This window comes from Plasmopara halstedii (assembly GCF_900000015.1).
Source record: "Plasmopara halstedii genome assembly, contig: Scaffold_555, whole genome shotgun sequence".
Lineage (NCBI taxonomy): Eukaryota > Oomycota > Peronosporomycetes > Peronosporales > Peronosporaceae > Plasmopara > Plasmopara halstedii.
This window is the reverse complement of record NW_020187475.1, coordinates 163,283-178,512: the sequence shown is the minus strand read 5'-3', so window position 1 is coordinate 178,512 and position 15,230 is coordinate 163,283. Positions and strand designations below refer to the sequence as shown.

Below are 15,230 nucleotides of genomic sequence, written 5' to 3'. Positions count from 1 at the left end.
TCAATGCCACATTCACCGCCTCTTCAAACGAGGACGGATGCACACGGAAGACTTCCATACTGGCCACGCCAGTGCGGAGGCCTTCCGTAAAGACGGTCACTGTGACCGCCTCCTGAAGGGGATCTGCTGTCATCCCGGCAATGAGAGTGCGTATCTCTTAGACAAAGTCCACCAATTCCTTGTTGCCCTGTCGGGCGGAGGGGAGCGTGATCGTACGCGATATGCCTGATTAGGCGGCGATAACACGCGTGAGAGCTGCATTTTCAGCTCCGCCCAGGAGGGAAACGCAGCTTCGACCGAAGTGCCGCTCGTCAGTGCCCATTCTCTCGCTCGACCACCAAGCTTTGAGATGGCTAGCGCTACGCGCAGCTGCTCGGTCTGGAGCATGGCGGATGCGATGACCATCTCGACCTGTCTCATCCAGAGCAGGAGATTCTCTCCATCCTTCCCCTCAAAGACCTGAACGCTTACCATGAGAGGCTTAAGGCGGGAAAATTATCCGTCACCGACGGTGGCGTACTAGACGCAAATGATGCAGTCATCTTCTGCTGTAGGTGCTCTATCAGCGCGTTTTCGTAACTCGAAAACGCCTCTAGACGCGCACCGATTGCCTCAGGACCTTGCGCTACAAGGTGTTGCACGCCCTCAGGACCAAGCAAGGACATCAGCTTGTTAAGCCCGTCCTGCATGCCCTGGGGCAAAGAGGAAAATTTCTTCATCCTCACAGAGGATCGGTTTAAACGACTCAGGTGTGGATTGACTACAAGTGCTACCAAGTGCAGCGCTGATGCCGTAGCTTAGCGCTTGAGGAAGCGTATTTTAGGTCACCGACCTTTCGTTCTTTACAAGAACCAAGTATGAGTTAGCGGATCGCAATCCGCTTACTCCAAGAGTAATTATTGCTTCCCAAGGCTAATTGACTCTTATGTTTAAAATCCAGCACTGATTTTTATTTGTTTATTATCCTAATTTTGAAAGTTTAGATTATCCTAAATAGCCTAAATATATATAGTGAAATCTAAATCCATGCATAACTACTGGTATTCTTGTTTGGGTGTGGTCACACCATGCACATCTCGTTAGGTACATACCCCTGTCACTAGGGTACGTGTAACCCCGCTACAAAATAGAGGTTTAACAGATCCGTCATTATATCTACATCGCAAGATGCAAATTCAAGTATCACTTATCGTTTCCATATTTGGCATTACCAATCTCCATTTTATTAAAAGTCGCTCGTCGTACGTAAATACACGGTGCCTAGATCTATTTAGGACTTTTCACGGGCTTACAAACCACGCAAATGTGAATATCGGCAACCCACAACACTGGACGCTGAGCCCCACTTTTTTAGGAAAGAGTCGCATCTTTTGTGAATGGTTTTCATTAAATTTTATGAGGTACAATTGAGCCAAGGTGGCTTACGCTTAAACCTCCCAGGGCCAACTGAGATTTGATGTATTCCAGCTAGGGATTCGCCGTCTGCTGGTCCAGCCAGTCGTACTGCTTAGTCAGGTGCGAAGGGGGCATGCAAGGTGTGCATGCAAGGTGCAGATGCTTTGTACTACCACAGACAAAGAGGTGAAACATCTGCAAAACCCGTTTGATTGCTTACAATAACTGAGGTCTATCGCATTTGACGCGCTCGCAGAGCCTCCACTTTCTGTACACGCGCGGGAGTTGTAATAAGCTTTTAGTGCCACACCGACCGCATTCTTAAAAGCGATTGGACGAGCGCGGAAAATCCTGGTCGGGCCGCACTTTTTTGCCGACATTCTGTGAGGACTATAACCATTACGGCCTTCGGGAAGTCTGAAAAGGGTTTACCGTCACTGTGGCATTTCGTACTCCTAACCATAGCTCGATAACTCTCACCTCACTTCGATTGAGAGAATTTTACGCTTGGTAAGGTAGTGCAAATACTCGCGACATTCGTCGCTTCGAATATCTCCTTGTTGGAAACGACCATTTCACACACTGTTACTCATTTCGCGGAATGGTCAGATGCATGGCAATCCCACGCACTCGTTCAAAGAGATGGATTACATCTGTTTCGATTCACAAAAGTCTAGACGCTTAACATCGATGACGTAACCGTGAGTGCCGCTACTCAGAATAGGTTTTCCATTAATGCATTTTGAACTGGCGAACGCATAAGGTTGAGCAACTACGACGTCTGGCCTTTTGGCCGCCAGTTTCGTGACCCCGTCGGCGCCAGCTCTGCACATAACCTTATTAGGCTTGTCAAGTTGTCCTGTGGGCATGTGCTAAAATATCTCAAATTTCATCTTGACAGAGCATAAAATAGTCTTTCACGAGTCGGCGGTGAGACTAACTACAAGTGCTACCAACAAGTGTAACTGTATAGTCGTGAACATTGCAAAATGGGAGCTTTGGCTCTCGGAGCACGCACTGACAAAAGTACAGAGGATGGGTTAGTGCGCTTCCACAGGGTGCGGAACCGAGCGACTCTATAGTGACTTACACGTAAGCTCGCTCTATTATTTCAAGATCCCATCTTTATCGAACTAGTTTTTCAACAAGACATAGAACTGTCTTTCATCTTTGATGTGCAGCTAGCAGTCCACAGGCGCCGCGAACCCCTCCTCGTTGATACTCTGAAATCTCTATGAATACCGATATCTCGGTATTGAAAAATATTAATAATCATACCTAGTCTTATGTGAGTTTCGTACAATCGTATCGTATTGTAATCAATTCAATTGTATCAAATATGTAAGGGTTAAGTACACAAGATTAAAGTACCTGTTCTGTTTCAAAGAGACCTGCAAAGCACGTGAACTTCTTGCTCTCGCTAAGCAAAAACAAGCTTTTAATTTACTAGATAGTAGAGAATTGTTCAGTGTATCTATTTTGAAAAGTACTTAACTTTAGATATATTTCATTGCTGAATAGAAATGCAAACTAGGTATGTGCTTACTAAGGCTAATTTCGCTATCGCGTACAAGCTTATCCTCTGTGGTATTATTAACGCAGTCATGTCAGGTCAAAACTCCTTTGTGCAGAGTGCACGTTTACTCTGTTGCACTTGGTAGCCCTTCTGGTCAGTCTGACGAATGAGTTCTTAATTACTTTGTCTTATGCGAATATTTATTTTGCTCGACAGATTAATCTCACAGCACCTAGACACGATCAGTATGATCATGTCTATCGTTGGTCTCGAAGAGACGCGGCAATGGTTTGGTTAGAGGCCGGAAACGGTAATCGTTTGGTTTCGAGTGTTGATGAGCCATGATAATAAGCAAGTGAGATATCACAGGGAAATCTACAGCCGGGCCGCAGGTAGAAGCGTAATTGGCTTCAATTGTGGGGCCGCTAAGGATAAGCGCTCATCCTTTGGTGGGAGAAGATGATTATACTCTCTATCTCTGAGAGAAGCTAAGATTGCTATGGAGTTGACCATGCAAAAAATAGAGAAACGTCGCGCATACTTGTGGTCTACACGTTAAAAGGCCACACGTGATACCGGGAACTAACATGCAGTCGAAGATCTTCTAGATTTTCTCTTCAAAGTCTCGTGGACTGCCTCTAGCGCTTCGAAGACATAGCATCATCCACAAGAGTGCCAATATCTCAACACCTTTAATTTCTCACAATTATAATGTGCGTTAAGTGAGTTAGTACAATTGACATTTTTTGCGCTTTTGCTCATAATTGTGTGGTGATAAAGCCCTCACCAAAATATGGACCTTACTTCCAAACTTCTTTTGTCTTCGTAAAACCTTGCGAAAGAGTTAATGCTCAATGGGCTCCCGTTGCACGTGAAGCGTCAGCCCACTTCATAACAGCTCAGTGCCTCCTCCAAATAGCAAATTTACACAAAAAATTATCTCCTGTATCCACCATCATGTGGCTACAAATCCTCCAGAATGGTGCGACCTTTGCAACCAGCAACATTAAGGAAACTATTGGTCGAAAATAGAAATGTTTTCCGCTGAAACCGAACGTAAAAACTCGTCCATCCTGACTCCATATTTCCATTCTCACCTGGAGACATATGACCATGCGGTCACTGATGAGAATGCGCATTTTACTTTCTGTCTCTCTTCAGCATGCGCTTCGCACTCCGTGCCAGTCTGCTAGGGCAAAAAGCGTTAAAGCTTTGCAACGACTGCCACAGAACTATTGGACAGCTCAAGTTCGTTAAAGATAAAGTGGGTCAACCCAGAGTGCAGCGGTGTTGTCGTGCAACCTAGTTTTGTGTCAAAACATCCGCATTTTCTAATAAATGCGTTGACTGTAGGTTTACAAGCTCCACCCAACAGCGGGACCGAAAACCCGTAAAACAACTTAGTACTGTGTTAATCTGCTATATTAAGACTAGCATTTCTTAAGATTTTTTTCTATTTAGACTAAACGATTTATAAACGTTTAACTTTGTCCGAAAGTGAAATAAATTCTGAGGCTGACAGCACACACGGATCACGGACCTATCATCTACAAAGTCCCATCATCCTGAGTGCTGGCACAATTCGACAAAAAGTTCATTGAGGGTTGCGTAAAACGGTACAATATTGTATTTTGAATAGGTGTTAGGTGTTCGTACACAAAAGAACAGTACCTACTTCTTTTATGTGCACTCACCGAATAAACCTTCCCGAGACTTCTCCACCGATAGCCTCGCCTTGACACAAATTACACAATTTTTGCGCGTTCCCTGGGGCAGAGTATGTTGCCGCGGGTCTCTCGGCAAAACTGAGCTGGACATGGCTCTAACTTCATCGACTTCAAGCAAAAGACTCGCATTAACTGTGCAGACTACATCGCGCGGGGGTTACAGATCGAATCTATCAGAAGGCACCCGCCGCTTTGCATCATACCCTTACAACATATTTGTGCGGGCCTTCTGATTAAGCGGAATGCGAAAATGTGCTCAAAACGTGAGTACGGAGTGCTTGGCGTGTTCGCATCTGAAGACGTTGGGTCATTGCAAACCCTCTATGAGGATAGTGCAATGAGCTGGCGAAGTATCGAATAGTATCGCACACGACTCGCGCACTGGGGTGGGCAAGTCATGTGGCCTCACCGTTTCTCGGTCATATACATCAGCTTCAGTGAAGCATGAAATGTCGCTCGATGCTTGACTCTGCGAAGTACAAAGCGCGACGTACACGCCAAGATACGCGCTCACACCTCAAGCTCTCGCTGAAAAAGCCATGCTCATTTTTGTAAGACTGCTTGCCAAGCTACTGTGTACATACAACAAAGACAGGCTTGCTTTTAAAAATGCGTTCTGCTAGGCAAAACTTTTTTCTTCTGGAGCTGTAATGACTGAAGGTGCGTCTAGGATAAGCAACAACAGCGCCAAGGAAATCGTGTGAAAGTGGTTTTTCAAATTTCAACATTTTTTTGGATTGGAACACCCTTCCACTTTTCCAGATGTTGTTGACAGCCTCAGAAAATTTGCAAGTCTGTCATTCGACCCACATGAAACCGGAAGTGAAGTGAACAAACAACTACTAGATTTTTTTTAGTATAACTAAGTCTCGCCCTTAACCATAGAAGTCTCTGTTGCCGGTGTTTGAACACGTTTAAGTAATGCTTCATTAGCCAGGTATAGCTCTTTACAAACAGCATCTTTCCTCTGGAGTTGCTCATTCAAAGTTTCGATGCCACTTGAGAGCTCCGCTGTTTGTGCTTCAAAAACCCCGCACTGTCTTTTAAAAGACAAATAGAGCTGTGTTGATTCTGTAATCTTGGCCACCAAGATTTGATGTTCTTCGGCAAGCTCGTCGAATTCCGAGACCATCACAGTCACGTATCGTGCTAATTCTTTTGACAAATGTTTTTTCAGCTCGGATAAATGAGCAGCTGCTGATTTGTCAACTAAATGAGCTTTATTTCGATAATCATCCGACAGCTTATTGTCAAAGGTCAGAAATGCAGTAGCTTCGTCGAGTAGCACGTTCTTGCACTGAATCATGCGTGATCGCTTTGCTTCCAGCTCGCGAGCATGTAAATTTACAGCACGCGTCCGCAACTGCTCCAGTTTAAGCTCGCATTCTTCAATGTGATTTCTTTCCAATTGCCGCAACTTCGCAGACATTTCCTGCTGAAGGCTTTGTTCGAGTTCTTGAAGTTCCTTACGACATTTAAGCTCACTCTCTTGACGAAAACTAGCTAGCGCTTGAGCTTTGTGCTGTTCTGCTTCAGCTCTCAACGCATTCAAACTGTCCCGCTGAGCAATTTGCATTGTATCATGAAGATCCATGACCGCTACGCGTGTTTTTTTGTCCAGATCTCGCTTTAGTTGTTCCTGTTGCTCCTGGTAAGACCTCTGCAGCATTTGCTTCAAATTCTCCAATTCTTTATCAAGAGCGAGTCTAGCTTCATTCTCAATATCCTGCACCTTTTCGATGTGTTCTGTCTCTAGCAACTTGCGAAGCTGTTGCAATTGAGCGTGTGCTCCAAACGCGAGTGCTTTTTTTAATTTTTGAAGCTCCTCTTCCTCTTTTTTTACGTGCGATGCCTGAATCTCCTGCTTTAACACTGCAGTTCGCTCTTCTTGAGACTGAAGGGCAGTAGCCACTGCTGCTTCTCGGTGCTCGTACATTTCTTTCTCTAGTTTATCTCTCTGCTCGACTTCCCAGCGCCTAAGTGATGAGTCATTGTCGCTCTGAATCTGTATAAGCATGCGGCTTCGTTCGTCTTGCAGCCTATTAAGAAGTTCTTTTTTTTCTCGCTCCGTTTGCAAACTCAGTTGAGTTATGCATTCTTCCAAAACTGCATTGTGACTGGTTTGTATTTCCTCTAGTGCTCGATTGCGCTCATCAATAAGCGCCTCGCGAGTCATCTTGACTGCACTAGCTTCTTCATCCTCAAACTCTTCCATTTTTGCCTTAACTAGTGCCTTTGTTTCTGTTTCATATTTCTCGCGAAGAGCCATGAGCGTAATTTGTTTTTTTGATTCAAATTTGCGCTGCAGCTCCTTTAAATATGCAGCTTGTGTTTGCTGCTGATGCAACGCAATCTTGCTATTGCTCACTGCAATGTTGCGGTGGCAACGTGCAGCGAAGCGCTTAACCGAAGCTACTTTTTGACCTAACAAGGCTTCTTGGTCCTCAGAAGCCAATGAATATTTCCCGTCCCATCCTATTGATGAAACATCACTTGCTGCAGAATCGGATAGTCGATAAGAATTTGGCACCGTTATTGCGTTACTTTTTTGCTGGATACAATCTTCTAACTTATTCACAGATGACGCGCACGTTGTGTCTGTTGTTAATAGTCAAAGACGAAGTCAATTCTCTTGTCTCATAAAGTAGCCTGGCAAACCTACCACAAGATTTGGCCCGCAGCAAAAGTTGATCACATTTCTTAAGTGTTGTTGCCACTTGGTCTGCTACAGCTTCTGCCTCTTGTTGCGCCTTTGATAACGTCGAAACAGTTGATGAATAGTTTGTCTCGATTAAAGGCGCGGAGGATGAAATAGACATCAAAGCATGGTCGATCTTGCCTGGACCAACAGAAGCGCCTTGCATCTTAATCTTACATGGAGTGATTGTATCCTGGCTGGTATTTTGATGTTGCCTTCGTCTTTGTAACACGTGTAGCCGTGCTTTAAGGGCTTCGAGTTCACGCTCAACATCACGACATGCCTCATTCGAAAAAGCTTTAAAGTTTGTGTCTTTTGAGCTCTCATCCGACAGCGACGACAGAGAAAGCGCTTTAGAATGACGACGCTGCAGCTTTGAATTTTCAGACGAATCGTTTGCAAACTGCAAAGCCTCTGAGAATTTTGCCTCTGTCACCGCCCCCCGGACGGACATGGCGACCTTGGCCTTAATCTATATATAATACGACTTTTGTTAAAATCGGCATGATAACGACTGTGTCGCCCATTCTCGAAATGGGCATATCTTATGGCTTCATTATGTCAGTTTCTTTCCTAAACGTCAGCGTACGAAGTTTTTTGGAAACAGAGAGTAAGCGACAAACAAATGGCCGAATTACTTACTGCAGCGTAAAGGTACTCACAATGTAGTGTATCGATCACAGCAAACATATTTAAATGAGACTTTAACGAAAGACATGATGTAATAAATCTGAAAGTCTGACGGAGACCAGAAACTTATCCATGTATTCTTCGAGCTTCGCCTACAGCATAAAATGGCACAATATTAATCTACGCTGTAATATCCCGAGACCGCTAAACAAAAGCGGTAGAAACCACTGTCTTTATCAGCTGTGGTGTACAGGACTTCATAGCGCATATTGATTAGTAAGTCAGAATCTTTGCGGACCATACCGAAAGTGAGGGCAGCAGAACGATGAGTTTGTGTCAATAGAAGTCATGCAGTTTGCGACAGCAGAAGTAATTTAGCAAATATTAAGTTGGTTGCATGCAGATTGTTGTTACGGTGAAAAAAGGAGCGCATAGCTGCAAATACAAAAGATCGATTAATGATACGACAGCTTACAAAATTGAACCATCCAAAGTTTTTTCTATCTCATGATATTCTAATCGTTTTTGTACATATGAACTGCCTGACGTTTCGCCTTCTCTGAAAATCACTCCCATGAGCTTAAGGTACGAAAGAACCACTCTCTCTATGTTCAAATTTACTGGAAAACGAACAAATGAGTCGTGCAGCTAGTCCAATTTCTTAGCGACACAGCCGAACAGCGCTGACGAGACAACAGTGCGCCGCTCTTTAAACGTGAAGGCCATGCGCGAGAATGGGCACCAACATGCAGCATTACTGTGGAAGAACAATCCCAGCATGAAAAGATTGAAAGCGACATGCTCGCACCGCCTAACCAAGGCGTATTAGGAGCGTGCCAATTTCTTTACCAAATGTCAACGGATGTAAAGGCTAGCGGTCTATGTGCAGGCGTAACACTTTAATCGTTGCAATAGCAGAGGCAAAAAGCTAAAACTTAATGTCCGAAAAAATGCAACTAGCTACGAGGTGTTCTTGTCAACCCTACCTCTTTCGTGGGGTCGGTGGATGTCTCATCAAATTAAAAATACAATTTTTGTACTTCGAGGACCGGCTGGGGTACCGGAAGCAAAACCTTTATAAGCGCGCCACAAGCATAGATCATAGCTAGGAAGAGGTAAAATAGAGGTTTTACGGTTGCCAGGTAGTTTCGAAATGCTTGCAAAGCTTCATCGGATGTAGTATAGCATCTGGCTAGACCGTGCGCACTTGGCTGAGAGATACGAAGATCAAGATCCCACGAATCTGTACGATGATACGGCGCGGGGAAACGTCGAGTCCCGGTGAGTGCAGGGAAGCCTACTGTGGAATAATTTGGCTCTATTGTGTCTCGTGGAGGTCGTGGTCAGGGGATGCAGCCCTTCAATAAGCATTTTCGACTAATAGTGGTGACACAGCCCAGAGCTATTGGTTATTAGCATCAAAGTCCCGGACTCTGAGAAGCGATGTAAAGTCTTGATACAATAGGGGTCGTTTTGCAGTCACGTACCATGCAGACTGTCGACAATAAACTACAGTACGGAGAGGCTTTGAAGATACAACAACTGATACCTTATTCATGAGTCTTACAACATGGGTATGTGGTGATTTTGTTAAGTCTTCCAATGAAATCTAAAAACGTTGATAGTGTGTAAAACCTAGACCTGTATTCGCAATGTAATTTCAATCCCGCATGGCCTGAACGCCATGTACATGGATTTAATGGAAGTTAAAAAGGTCACACTATTGTCGCGGCGACGAGAGTGCATCTCTGGTGGAACGGCCGCAAAACAGGTATAAGCTGGCGTTTTTTTGCCGACGCCGGCGAAGATGAAATTTTTTGTAGATAAAATAGAATGTCTGACCCTGAATTAGAAATGGATGATCACTACGTTACGCTACTACTGCGTCAGTATTATTAATTGATGTACCCGCCTTGCAGAGCAATGATAAAGCGACGAGAAGGATAATTTACTTGTGATTAGCCCATCTTTGTCAGAAAAAAGAGCGCAATAGGCGCACGCAAAATGCTACGGCTGCTTCTGTAGTTGTTATAAGTAAAAAATCGTCTAGCCGTGATAGTGCTCCGTGCCTTGAGTACCGCTTAGAAAGCAAAAGCAGCAAACATCCGAGGGCTTGGATGAAAAAGGGTAAAGAAATTGTATATCGCAATCTCCAGTTTGCATAAATACCTTTACAAGAAGATCTTATCAGCGAAAGTAATTATTTCTTAAGAATATGAACCGAAATTTGCAAGTTGGTGAAATCAATAAAGGAGTGTTGGCAACGAAATAGGAGATTGATCTCATCAATCGATGCGGATAGAAAATCATTTTTGATACTTAGATGAAACGATCAAAAGGAGTGAATTTTCATCCTAAAGGATACCACAATTTATCTAGTTCCTTCTTGGACCTATCTATACCTTGGTATGATTACTAGAAACCCACTACGTGAGAGCGCCCTGCACTACCCCGTTTGTAAGTGCATCATGAATTCGTGGATTCCAAATCAAATATAGCCGTACACAACAATGGTACTGAGAAAGGAAACAACGTGGGGCTTGCGCTTTTTTCGGTGCGAAGCACGAAGTGGATAGAGAGCGTATCCCCCCCTCGACATCGACTTTCTGCGCTAGATATGCTAGCGGCATGATGCGGTTTGCGCACGCTAAAAAGGCTAGGTGCGGCTGCTTTAGGGGCGCGTTCGCTCATTTCTCGATAAATTTCTGTGGAACAGCATGTATGATTACACTTTGTTTGGTACTGTTGGCCTGATTGATAGGTATTATTACTCCTCCCCCACTGCGATTGGTTCTTAGACCAGGATACTCGGAAAATATCACAAGAACTTCCTGTTTCATCAGCGACGATGTGACTCAGCTGCTCAGGCCGCATCGTGACTATGCACAAAGACCACATTGATAGCTTCTAAGCAGTGTTTGCGTGACTGAACTTTGCCAATATAGATAAGTGCGTCTCTATAACTGATAATCCCCATTTATAGGATTAGTTCATTGTGAAGAATGGCTTGTAAGCAGATCCCGCGAGATCAAAGCCATTGTCGAACGACCACTGACTCTATCTCAATAGGATTTAAGAAGCTAGTTCGGCCTGGCTAGCTAATCGCACAAGTACAATGCAGTCTATGCTGACATTGCACTACCGTCCAACTTTACTACTATGAATGCTGATGGGTGTTTAGGAGCTGTAGAAGAGACGGATTTCAGTGCTGCGAAAAAAAAGAAACCTCATGTGTGCCCCAATCCTGGCTTTTCCTGATTCAGATAAGCCATGCTACGTCGCTTTGTCAGCCTTTGCCATAAAGTGCGCCTAACTTCAAGCATATACTGATGAACTTGAGCATTTTTGAGATTTGCGATCAAATCTTGCCAACCTGAAGTAGGAGCGAAAAGGCTATTTGTTCACAACAAGAATCAAATTTCAGTAGAGTGTGCTCTTGTTAAGCTCAGAGTACACCTGCTCAGCTTTAAGGCGTCTATAACGTATACATATAATATGATGTTGCGCAGCAATGTTATATTCACATTTCCCTCAGCGAATGGCAATATCAATTTTTTGTTTTGCGAGTTTGTCTTTGAGATAATGTATAAGCCAGGTCAACTTAATGTGGCGGCGGATACGCGTTCGCGACGCTTTGACTACGAATTGTCTCATGTCGAGGACGCCAGTTGGTGAGATGATAAGTACGGTCTATGGTCTGGATGCAACATTTGTTGTGTTGCTAAATGCTGGCAACGAAAAACATTCGGGAGCTCAGATGTCGCTTTGTTGAAGGACGCGGCTGCAAACTCAATCTTCCTTATCCCAAGGCTTGCTCATTACAACACTGACACAGCGTAAAGCTGTGGCTAATGAGGAAACCTTGAAGTCTAGAATGCGCTTTGAGGCGCATGACATCATTTCGGGTCATCAACCACATACTGCTCGGGGAGCGCTATGGTGAATTAGTGAATACGCAAATGTGTATGTACGCGTCCTTCCTGTCAATGGGTTAAAATCTATGTCACATGCGTCGGCTCCTTTCATCAGCCTGTTGGTTTATACAATAAATCAGCAGTCAATCAGTATGGATTGTACTTTTGGTATTTCGAAGATGCGTCTCGTCATAACGGCATTGTTTTGTTTGAGCGCCCTCTGAGCAAGATGACTCACCTTCCTGCTGTCAGATACAAAGTTAGAAATTAAATTGCAGTCAAGCTGTTTCTCGACAAAGGGTTTGTTAACTGATCTTGACAATAGACATTGGATCAATAAAAATTCACACTTTACAGAGAACTTTCGGAAAACTCTGCTTAAAGAGCTAGGTATCAAATCGAACATGTCAGGTGCTGACCATTCCCAGACAGATAGTTATACGAAACGAGTTCTTCGCATGATAAATGATGTCAATTCGGAGCACCTACGTGGAGAAATTGCAGTCTTTTTGCAATTCGCTTTCACTCGTGAGATAACCACGTGCATGTCTCTTCAGGCTTTACCCATTTCCACCAATGCTTTGGGGTAGCGCATAAGTATTATGGCGTCGTCACGATATGGCTTCCTTGTTGGTGGGGCCAACGATACAACTTGACTTGCTGATATCACTCTTAGCAAAATAACATATCTATCAGTAAGATTGCGCTTTAATTGCCGAGTGCGCGACGCTATGGATGCGAGCCAGAATGTGCAGAAGCCATAAGCCGATTACAGATGACGGCTAGACACAATAGCCACGGATTGGGAGTAAAGCTCATAAATATTCTTAGTTTGTCTACAAAGCACAACACAATATTGCGTTCAGGCTGCATCGAAACAAAGGAGAATATTGATTGAAATATACGCTTAACATCGCCCTAAATATCTTGACGCCCACTGTGTTTACGCAGGATTGTTGACTATCTATCACGATCTAGCTCATACAAGCCAGACGGATGTAAAGACCTCTCTTGAAATGGAGCCACATCACTACTAAACCTTATCTATTGCATTAAAGAGCAATACCTTCGGAGTACATCGTGAGATACCGTAGCTCAAAGAACGCTTTTGAGATCTGACTTATCTCAATTCTGGACGTACGCCATGTCTCTCAGAGGTGTCGTGGATCCGTCACAACCAAACCTTAGTCGGAACATTCATGGCATGTGAGGTGAGCAAGATTCCCTTGGCACCATTGCCGCTAACGACTTGGCTCAACATTGGCGGTTATTTATTTGAGGAGAAGTTAAATGGTCAGTCGCAACGCGCTTTCCACAAGCGAGTTGGAACACGTTGCTGTTGGCTTGATACTTGCTCGCTATTGTAATATCGGTCTTATGGAGACGAGCAGAGCTGGTAAAAAGAAGGACAGGACATGATGGGTTTGCGCCACGACGTCTGTGTAGTCCTTAATGCTTCACAAGACTGGGGATTAATCGAATTTTTTGTCGAACAGTCATTTTAATGAAGCAAGTTTACAAGCGTTAAGAGACACACCCAGCGAACGAGTGAGTACGGGGCTCTTCGATGCTCTCGAAAGCATTCAGTGACCGAATTTGATCCCTCGTAGAGGGAAGGGGTCTCCTATATCTTGTTTCAAGCAATGAGGGTACTCCCGAGGAGCGACCACCCGTGAGATAGAAGGAGCCCGGGAAGAAACTTTCTAATCTTGGCGTGAGAGATCGATCCGCCGACACAGGCAGGTCAGAGCTCTTCTTCAGCTTGGCGAGCAACTACCGATAGTACTCATGATGTGATGAAATTAACAGAAATGGTGTGATTCTTGCGCTTGCTGATGAGGCAGCTGGGCTCCCTAAGTCAGTTTCATCTCGTTTGCAGCGGTGCTCTCGTGCCACTGACCTTACGTTCTATACTGAAACCAGTATGAGTGTATCGGATCGCAATCCGCTACCTCCAAGAGTACCCAGGCAAATGGACTCTTCCGCTCAAAATTGAAACTGTATCTGTCTGTTTTATTTGTGGAAAATCCGCCCATATCTAAATTTATAGGTATCACCAATCAAATAGTAAAACCTAATTAATATGCATAACTACTGGCAGGTCCGCCACGTCGTGGCTTCGTGTTATGGTGCAATTACACCATTGTGTGGTTACAACATCTTGTGTAATCCATACCTTTGCGTGACCCACCCTTTCATACCAGGGTATGTGTAACCTCGTTACACTTTTACCCATCAAAATTGTGGATACCCACACTTCACATTTTACTGTCGCCTTGTACGAGGGTCGCGTGTCTAAGACATATTTACATCCGTCTTCACGCATTCTCAGCTCAAGAAGCCTTACGTCTATGAAACGAAAAACACCCGGTCTTGCTGGTTTCTAAGCCCTCGTCAACCAAGCGCCGCATACCGCGCCCGCCACCGCGACGGATGACTTCGTCGAGGACTCGGACGATTCCTGTGGTGCTCGCCCTGGCGAAACCGCTGCAGATGGAAAAAAAGATCTTGTAGCGATGGTACAACGGCACCGGATACTTTCCTCGCTGTCTCATTTGCAGCGGAGCCACAAGGAAGGGGACGTGCGCGTTCAGTGCCATCTTAGTATCGAGATTGCCATCCTCACGGCGCTACGCCGACTTCCGACGTATTGTCGCCCTGTGACCTATGGAAAAATCCATCAAGCTCTCTGGTTTCTCACACAGATGAGCCCACGATCACAGCAGCTCAGAGCCATAGCTTGAGCTCAGCTCATGGCCCTTCGGCTTCCCGGGCTACTGCCGAGAAGCGCGGGGCGTATGACGACGCGGAGCGTTATGATCGCTCTAATCATAAGCGTCCATGACTTCTGGGCAGCCTTGCCGAAGTGGCACCTCAAACTCCCATGAGCTCTCGGAATTTAAGTGTCCTGCTACTTCACAAGATACTGAGTGTGATCATGTCGACGACGTCGACCCACAAGGCGTTCCACGTGGAAGAGCACGCCGCCGTTCTCGTCGAGAAGAGTAGGCAGCAGATGATGACGATTTGGTCGATCGTCGCCTGGTGACTCGTAATGCTTTTCGAGCTATCGAGGACGAGGTCATTCGCAATCAAACATCTCTGAGCATCATGCTAGGGTCGCATATCGCTGCGCGGAAGACCTCGATAGCCTGGAGCACTTTGTGCACCGACTGCCTCACGCTGAAGATTATTGTTCTCTGTTGCTCTGTCTGAGTGGCTCCTAGCCGTCGAGTAGACGAATACGTCTCTTTGTGCGACAGTGGAGCGCCTTGCGCCATTGGAAACGAATATTGTTGCACTCTGTGCTCAAAACCATTGCCGGTCAAGCTTCTGGGTGGTTGGGCGCT

At 45.0% G+C, this 15,230-nt stretch overlaps 2 protein-coding genes across 2 annotated transcripts; one reads left to right on the top strand and one right to left on the bottom strand.

Moving 5' to 3' along the window:
- Positions 1-5,500: 5,500 nt before the first annotated feature.
- On the bottom strand, positions 5,501-7,790 carry PHALS_11570 (uncharacterized protein; the record flags this gene model as incomplete). Its single annotated transcript, XM_024726951.1, has 2 exons — positions 5,501-7,236; positions 7,301-7,790. The coding sequence occupies 2 exons, from the start codon at positions 7,788-7,790 to the stop codon at positions 5,501-5,503; spliced, it is 2,226 nt and encodes a 741-aa protein (XP_024577576.1).
- A 2,009-nt stretch (positions 7,791-9,799) lies between these two features.
- PHALS_11569 (uncharacterized protein) lies at positions 9,800-10,131 on the top strand (the record flags this gene model as incomplete). The annotated part of the gene is made up of 2 exons (XM_024726950.1): positions 9,800-9,851; positions 9,929-10,131. The coding sequence occupies 2 exons, from the start codon at positions 9,800-9,802 to the stop codon at positions 10,129-10,131; spliced, it is 255 nt and encodes an 84-aa protein (XP_024577575.1).
- Between the last annotated feature and the right edge of the window lie 5,099 nt (positions 10,132-15,230).